The sequence below is a fragment of the Astatotilapia calliptera genome, chromosome 4 (assembly GCF_964374335.1).
Source record: "Astatotilapia calliptera chromosome 4, fAstCal68.1, whole genome shotgun sequence".
Lineage (NCBI taxonomy): Eukaryota > Metazoa > Chordata > Actinopteri > Cichliformes > Cichlidae > Astatotilapia > Astatotilapia calliptera.
Window position 1 is genome coordinate 23324660 of NC_137425.1, and position 9118 is coordinate 23333777.

Sequence of the window (9118 nt, forward strand, 5' to 3'; positions counted from 1 at the left end):
ATGAAGAGCGTGTGGGCAAGCAGACCAGTCAGTCCTCAGGAGCTACACCACCTAAAACAAAATAAATTTAAATACTTTTTTTTGTTTGCCAAAGTTGAAACTCAGAGGTTTAACTGCACACGACCTGAAATGTGACTTTACGGCACATTTGTCTGTTTAAGAATCAAGGTTGGGTCCTCTGTTAAGATTATTCACTGAATCAGTGATGGCTGAAGCAGCTCAGCTTACCAGACACTTAAACCCCACCTCCCCTCCGCCCTCTGCAGGCAAAGCTGAGGTGTTCAATACCAAGCTTACATTTTGAGTCTCAGCGGTTTCACAGATCCAGGACTTTGACAGATCGCCAAACATCACCCGGGTTCTTTTTCCTACTGAAAAGCCTGAAATCATAGGAACATAAAAGGCAACCTAGAGCACAAAAAAGAAAACGCAAAATGAAATCGGTGACCAGAATTTAAGTTAAAAAAAACAAAATAAAAAACCAAACTGGCATGCTTTATACAACTAAATAAAGGCCACTTCACAGGCCATAAAATGTGAAAGGGAGAGAACTGGAGTCAACATGAGGAACAAACGGAGAAGAAAGCAGGAAACATTAACACCACACTGGTCACTTCCTGTGCGTAATACAGGTAGAACAGCGCGCTGTAATACTGAGACAACTCAAGATTTCTTTAATCATTTACACCCACAAACATGCTCAGGTTTAGCTCTGATAACATCACGTTAACATCCTAAAACAAACCGATTCCTATTGCTTTGTTTTACCCCGTTTATTGACTCATGTGCCATTAATGTCTCCTGCTCTGCTCCCTCACTGAATGTTGGAAGTAAACAACCATTGTAGGAATGAAACTCAACCCCATGTTACTTCGTTCTGTACCAAGTTTAAAAAAACAAAACAAAAAAACGAACCCATCCACATTTTATTAATGCACACACCCCTTTCACAAAATACAGACAGCATCCATCTTCCCATCCGACACGCTGGCCCAGTTACCTCGTGTGCGCCGGGTGGCATGTTTGGTGGTTGTTTTTGAGCGTGCCACCACTTCTAAAGCCTAAAAAATTAAGTTCGGCTTTTTCTTCCAATATCTTACACCATATGTCAAACAGTCTCTGCGACGTGTTCAAATAATTTTGAAGAAGTGACAAAAATCAAGTGAGTGCGAGAGCTCCTGTTTTATTTCTAAGCATCCCCACACTTAAACCTCTATTCCACAAAAGCGGCGCCGAGCCAGTTTTTCCTGGGAAACTGCCCACGTTTTTAATCAAGTTAGAGGGCTAAATGTTATCGAGCATCTTGAAAAGCACGGTGGACACTGAATCTGACGACTGCCATCAGCATGAGTGGTTCTAATTTTGATGAGCGGTGCTGTGGCGCCTGGCTGAAATGCATGATTACATCAGCGCCGCTATTTGTAGAAAAGAGGTGAATGTAGTGTGTGGACAACTCATAAGTGTGCACGTTTAGGGCCGGACAAAGGTACAGCTGGAATAAAAATGGAAGAGCCGATTTATTTGCATGAGTCAGAAGTGAAAACTAAGTGCAAAAAAATCCTTATTGCAACTCATCAGAATCATCCCACGACGACGGGAAAACAGCAGCTGCTTTCATAATAAGACCAGAGCAGAGGGGGTAAGGGGCTGTTGGAGAAGCTGCATAAACAAAGAGAATACAATTCCTTTTCCATTATCCTCAACAGCAACAACAACAGGAAAAAAAGTGGAAAAAGAACGGAAAATTAACTTGGCTATAGCTGCTGCAAACAGTGGCAACAAACCTAGAATTTTAACACTGGTGGTTGAAAAACTACAAACAAAGAAAAGGTGACGGCCTGAAGTACAAATCGAGCCACCGTAGAAGCAGAGCACTTAGCAGAGAATAAAGTCTGAATGGATGTCCAAACACTGACAGCCTGCTGCTGTTGTAGTTAGACGCCGTCAACCTAGTAGCCAGACAAACTGAACTGCTTACAAAGTGGCAGCATGATGCCACAAACACACACCCGTACTCCTACTAGGCGATTTAGCTCCACCACTGACAGGCTACGCCAACTAAGAGCTGCAATGATGAAGTAACAAAAAGGGGGGTGAGGTTAACGCAGGGGTGACTCGGGTCCAACGTTTGGCGAGCGACACAATCCACTGAGTGAAGCGATTTGATCATGGCCCTCACTTCCTTATTAAGGTGGCGGGTGAGGATGAGTGAGGTTAAGGGAGGGAAGGGCACAAATGTGTCAAAGATCAAAGTGGCTTTTACTTGTCGAGCAGCACGGAGCGTTATTGCCCCTCTCAAGAACTGTGTGGATCCCAGGATAAGTCGGGAACTTTCTTCGTTGTCTCCTTTCCAGGGCGGTGTTTGAGGAATGTGCGAAGTGGCTTCCTGGTCACGTGCACACACTCACGCCCACTCGTTAAGTGTTCTTGATTGTAGATCGATGATTTGTAGTATACGAGCTGGGAAAGGAGACAAGGACTAGAATTCGAGAGCTTTCAGTCCTCGTTTTCATCTTCAGCCGAAGCATCCGAGTGCGCGTGACTGTACATCTGCACATGTCCCACACGAGCCCATCCATCCCCCCGCCCCCTCTCCTAGCCTTGGCTTTGAAGGCTAACCCACCCACCATCCCCTCGCCTCGCATGTAGGCAGGGGCAGATCAAATCATCCTGTTGCGTTTGTGCGTTGGGGAGTCTGTGATGACATCACTACATTGGGTGGAGTTTCGTTTCCTGGTTCCTCCCCCCCCTCCGGCAGAGGCGGCGCCAGTAGAGTCCAGATGCAGCGCCATCTCCTCTGAGATGAAAGTGTTTAGGTCGACGTCTTGGAGCCCGTTACGCCTGCTGCGGCACACCGGCCCAGAGCCGGAAGAAGCACCTCCGCTCGCACCACCTCCGTTGCTGCTACTCCCACTGACATGCGTAGGAGAACCCGGAGCACCGGAGCGGACGCTGATGCTCGCCATGGCACCACTCAGACCTGAAGAAGGAGACGAAAGAACAGGAAGTTTAGCAGCAGGTAGACGTCTACATCTCATTTACAGCCTCTGATAAGAAGAAAGCTTCCATTAGGCCATTAAAAAAAATGATAATAATATATTTTTTTTAAAAATTCAACTTTGTTTATCTTTTAAATGGTTGATGGACAAACTCATTTTTCATAAAAGCCAAAAAAAAACAAAACCATCAGCATCTGTTCCCGTCAAAAGAAAGCTCTAACTATCAGCTCCTGATTACGCAGCTATTTCAGGAGAAAGTGACAGCACTGAGTAATATTGCCATTTTCTCATTTCCAATGCAACAAATGAAATAATTTCAGGCTGAATTCATCTATTTAAAAAGGAATGAAACACTCCGCACATTGTTCATGTTAAAAAAAAACCCACCAATAGCGCATGATCCAATCTGACAGAGATATACAAAAAGAGAAGGCTTGCAGTTAATCACCATTTCCCTAATTTCAACCAAGTTAAAGTTAATCTATCAGGCCTGATGATCACAGCAAAATACAAACAGGTGACAAACTGTGATGAACTGAAATGTCAGACTTCCGTTTCTGTAATCTGACCCAGTCTGACCTCAGATGCACCCACAATGTGACGCTCGTCAAGTTCTGAGTATTTATTTGTGGTACAGCACAGCAAAAACTACCAGCATATTCAAATGGAACTTAATTATAGAAAGGTGAGTAATAGGAAACAATCTGTCTTTCGATTAGTCAAATAGTGTCTTGCAAACACAAATGACAGGAATTGACCTGGAAAAAAAAAAAAAAAAAGGAAGAGAAAAAAAAGAGTGCTTTCACAAAAATACCCTTATCTCTGAGCCACATGTAGCAGAAGGACAAGCCTCCAATCTCTCACAGGCGTAAACACAGAAGGCCTCTCATGAACACATGAGAGGCCTTAAACACAGCACTGTAATGCTCAGACATGACAGACCTGTTTAAAAGGTCTCTTATGAAAGTCCTCATCTCACAGTCACTGTGGAACATTAACCATTTATCTATCAAACTTAGGAACCAGGAGGTCACACACATACGTTTACGAGCATAAATAACACACACAAGTTATTTAACATTGTAGCTACCACTGAGGGGGTGTAAGTCAATTCTGATTCTTTAGTATGGAGTTGGCATTCGAGTCAGCCTTGCACTTAAATGTCCTCACCATGCAGTGCTATGGCCTCCCTGAAGGGCTGGAGGTCCGCTTCTACAGATGAGCCAGTCTCTGCTGGTGAGTTAGCGCGGCTGGGGGCCACCATGGCCAGCCGAGGGTTGGCCCTGCTACTTCTGTGCGGTGGTGCTTTGCCGCATAAAAAGCTGATCAGATCCTCCCTGCGGATGGTTCTCCGGCGCTTTTTCACCCAGGCCAACATGTCCTGTAATCCAATGCACATTATAAAAATCTGAGAATTTATGCTTCAAAAGGAAGCATATACTGAAACCCTACAGCACAACCTGACGCACATCTCCCGAGAAATTTAACTACACGGCAGGTTGAAGCAGGCGGCGACTGTTGAGATTGTTCAGTACGGTTACATTTCCAGCTACTTTTTCCATTGCGTTTTTGAACTTATCAGTAAGAATAACACTCATCTCAACATAAGGAATATTAATCACAGCATCAATATAAGGACTCACAAATGTCTGTAAATTCCTGGAGGGAGATAATCAATTCCCTCAGGTCTACTCCAACAGTTTCAACAAAGAAGTGGAAAAAAATACAGGGACAAATGTTTACTCTTTGTTTAACAATGAAAAGGGACCCAGGAGGGTTAAAGTCCCAACATTTTAATTTCTCTCTATCATGTGTGCCACTGCAAAAACACTGGCAGTAAACCGCATGGTAATTAACACATAATGCACCAGTAAAAGCATAAATGTCAGCAAAGACGTTGGTCACTCAGAGTAGGGAAGGCTGCGTCACAGGCTCTACAGTCAGGCATCTGTTATCAACAAACACCGATCCAGTCTTTTTTTTTTTTTGTAATATCCTTCATTGACCCTGTCGTGCATAGCTAATTTTTGTTTCCTAAACGACAGTCTATGACAGGAAACTGTAAAGTCACAATTAGTCACAAGCAGAGGAACAAGACCCACCTTATTACGACGTTGGTGTCCTATCTGGATGCCCCGATCGAAGCTTCTCTGATGGGCCTCGACACTCTCTGTGAGAGTGAAAGACAACAACAGCTGTTCACGATTATATATAACAAAGCCAACCAAATATGGACCTCTATTTAACATTTCTCATGTTGTACGCTATTTATTACGTATTTAGAAGTGGAGATGCTCTACTAAGAGACAGGCTTTGTTTCACTAGTGAATATCTGACATTGTGCTGTGTGTTTTTGGTCCCTGAAACCATGTGACAAGCTGATTAACACGGAGTTGATCAGCGATAATAACCACTTCTGTTTACCTTTTCATGTGGGGGGACAGATCAAAAACTTTTCCCAAAACTAACAAAGTTACAGCCAGAGTCTACACCGCTGGCTTAACGCACAGACACAACAGGAAGTGTAGAACCTGGTAGTCAAGGAACAAGGATGGAGGAGGATGTGCTTGGTTACCTTTGTAAAGGTTGGTGACTGCTGTAGCAGCGTTCTGAAATGGCACCCACAATGACAGGCCCTGCTGATGGCATACTCTGTCTGAAGGTGAGAGAGGAATAATAAAAATGAAAAAAAAAACACTTGTAATTTAAAGCAAATACCATGGTGCCATACTAGTGGTGGTCAAATGACAGCAAAGGGGTTGAAGTTGAGGATCATTTTCATTCGCCATTTTGTCTTGCATCTACAACTGCAAGGGGGACAGGGTTTGGCATAAAAATAACTGGCAGTCAGCGCTAGATGGCCAGCTTGGCAGCAGCTTGTTTAGCAGGAGAGTGCCGACACACGAACTTAACTGCCCTCTCAGCAGTTAAGTTGCAGAGCCCAGTCAAACACACACACTGGTAAAGACTTAAGCCAAACTCCTGTTTCTACGTGCCGGGGATTTATCCCGACCGATAAGAGCCAAGCTACAGCAGATTGTAGACAAACCAATATTATCCTCGCCATCTTGTGATTATAACGTTTCGCATCGGCTCAACTCGCCAGCTAGTCGGCTGTTTAAAAAACAAAACAAAGCCAGTGGACACGTATGTGCGGGCTCTTATTTCAATGCGTTTGGGGGGACAACGTCTGCAACCAATCGATACCGGTGTAGCAGATGTTAACACTGACAGCACACAGCAGACTGTCATCTGGGAATGTCGCGTAGCTACGATTGTTGTTGCCATCGCCATTTTGTAACTAGCCTGGCTAACCTGACGATAGCGGCTGTCAAACTTTAGTGTCAAAGTATTCGCGTTAACTCGAACTACCTCATCGCTTCGTCGATGTGGCCACTGCTATTTGGTGCTCGGCGTAACTACACAACGCCAGGTTATATCTCACAATTCTTTGTCACCAGCTAGCCCGGACTAGCTAGAAAAAAAATGTAGCATTGCAAAATTCACCTGTAAACGATAGTTTCCCCAGTACCCGGCTAGACGAGGAGTTTCCTAAAGAGCTAGCTACACTGCCGTTAATGTTAGTTTATAGGGCTCGGTGTACAGTCAGGCTGCTAACAAACAAGCCAAGGGGGGATGCAGGCACCGTTAGACGGACAAGCAAAAAGGAGAGCGCTGGGCTGGACCTTTGTATAACTGTGCCACGGCAGTGGCGGAGTTCTGGAAGAGATGCCACAGTTTATCCTGCTCGTTGTCGACGTCCTCCTCGCTCGGCTCCCTCTGCTCCGCTTCGGCCAAACACTGTCGCTCCCATTTTGAGAACCAGTGCTCGGGTCCGTGTTCCTGTATCTCCGAGTCGCCGTCTTCCTTCTTCTCCTCCATTTAATACGCCAAAAACTCGAGGGAAATTCGATTTTTAGCTTGAAAAGATGGCCGTTTCGACGCCGTCTAAAGAGTTATATGAGGGGAAATCATGAGTACTTTTATGTTTTTGTTATTTTTTTCTTCTTTTCTATTTCGTACTACGATACTGCGTCGCCACCTACTCCTGCCATCATAAACCTAGCTAACTATTTTTCCTAGTTGCCGACGTCGGGATATATGCACCACAGACTATCCTGTTATGCACTTCCTCCCGCCCCATTACTCTACATGTCAGCGACAAATGGCCACATGAACGCTGCAGGGTGGGCTCTGGGTCTGTGCACGCAGTTTAATTGGCTTTCAGACACGTCCCTCACACCGCTGACACAAAAGAAGCTCAGTGAAAATTCACTTTAAGTGCTCGCTGGCAAATTTATTAAGCTAGCAAGAGACACGGAGCTCAGAGAGCAAACACATTATATTATATTATATTATATTATATTATATTATATTATATTATATTATATTATATTATATTATATTATATTATATTATATTATATTATATCATTTCTATAGCATTAGATATAGCGAATTATCACCTATTAATCTAGGCATAACTTACAGACTTATAATATATGAACTGCTGCATTGTAAGTATATTAAAAATATATACGTCAACAACAAAAAATAGACTTTTCTAAACCCATGAGCGTTCAAGTTCATTAGACGAAGCCGAGTGTAGGACTGACATATGTCCACTAGATGGCGCCATGTCATGAAACTCTTCTTCAGACCTGCTGCTCTGAGAAGAACCAGCTACATGAAAAAAAAAGAATGTACGATTAGTGGAACCCGTATTGTCCCACACAGTTATATATGCATTAAAAGTATTGTTGCTTTTTGACAATGTTCTTGACAATGTAATAGTTTGTAATATATGTTGGTTGAGTACATCAGGAGGACACGATTGACGACAGAAGACAAAGTTAAAGAGCCAAGGCTGAGGGGGTTTGGGATGCCTTGGATAGAAGATGTTGGAGGAAAAGAGAAAAAACCTCAGAGAAGATTTGTGGATGTTGTGAAGGATGATATGCAGAAGGTTGGTGCATATCATATCTGTCACAACGGAAGATGGGTGGAGGAGAATGATGGGGGTTACAGGTGAGATGGAGCCCCCTAAAGCAAGCAGCCAAAAGAAGAAGAAGAAAAAGATACTTGTTAATAGTAAAATCTGGAAATTAATCCAAAATGTGCATTTAAAATGCACAAAAAACAACCACAAAATGTGGTTGTTTTTAAAGTGCTTTATAAATAAAGTTGATGATGATGATGATGATGATTTACTTTATTAACGCGTTCCTGACCAGGCAGGCGATCAGCTCTTAAGTAAATAACACGGTCTTAGAGCAGGAGGGCAGCAGTTTTACTATAGTATTGTATTTTCCAATTAGTTTTTGACTTTTCTTTTAAATTCAATTTAGTTCACGTCGGCTGATTTTCCTGTTTCAGTTAATTTTTTATTGTTTGAAAATGTTACGTTGTAGTTTAGTTTTTACTAGTTTCAGTGTTAGTTTTAGTCTTTTTTCATTACTATTGCATGAAGGGCAACTGCCAGGCACAACCTAGGAAAATCTGACTCATTTGACCCACTGTTGCAGGCATCAAGAGTCTGAATAAACAAAGAGTCTTTATTATTAGTAGTAGTAGTATTGTTGTTGTTGTTATAATCAAACTATAAATTAAACCTCATTTTTTAAAATTTGATTTTAGTTACTTTTTTTCAAAAGTTTATTTTATACTTTTAGTTAACTGTCACTGGAATCGAGTTTACTTTGGACTTCTTATTATAATAACCTTTGAAGGCAGTAGATTTTATTTGGTGGATATGATATTATATTCTAAATACATTGCGCAGTTGTTGTTTTTCCATTTCAGTTTTTTTTAATTGTCCTGTTTTAGTTAAATCTCGAGTAATATAGTGCATCCAAGCATGAAAGTGCACGCAAGTTCTCGAAAACCCAAGTCCATAAAGTTAACACACATGTTGAATGAAACTGATAACCAGGTAAACACACATTAAAATACAAAATTGAATAAATAAAATAACTGGCAATGACTCGAGCTGTCCATGGTGTGATATTAAAAGTTAATTTAACACAGCTGTGCAGGCACAATAGTTGGAAAATAAATATTCGTGTTCACTGTAAAATAAAAGTCCCGCTTGTGTAAATGGGTTCCTGTCTTTAATGCCAG

The 9118-nt window shown here is 42.3% G+C and overlaps 1 protein-coding gene across 1 annotated transcript; it reads right to left on the reverse strand.

The window, feature by feature from the left end:
* Window positions 1-1498: 1498 nt before the first annotated feature.
* Window positions 1499-7080, reverse strand: hapstr1a (HUWE1 associated protein modifying stress responses a). Its single transcript, XM_026165495.2, has 5 exons — window positions 6686-7080; window positions 5575-5655; window positions 5102-5169; window positions 4170-4380; window positions 1499-2980 (listed from the first exon to the last, which is right to left on the reverse strand). Exons 1-5 carry the CDS (start codon window positions 6879-6881, stop codon window positions 2661-2663), a joined length of 876 nt encoding a protein of 291 aa, XP_026021280.1. The 5' UTR covers window positions 6882-7080; the 3' UTR covers window positions 1499-2660.
* Window positions 7081-9118: the final 2038 nt, after the last annotated feature.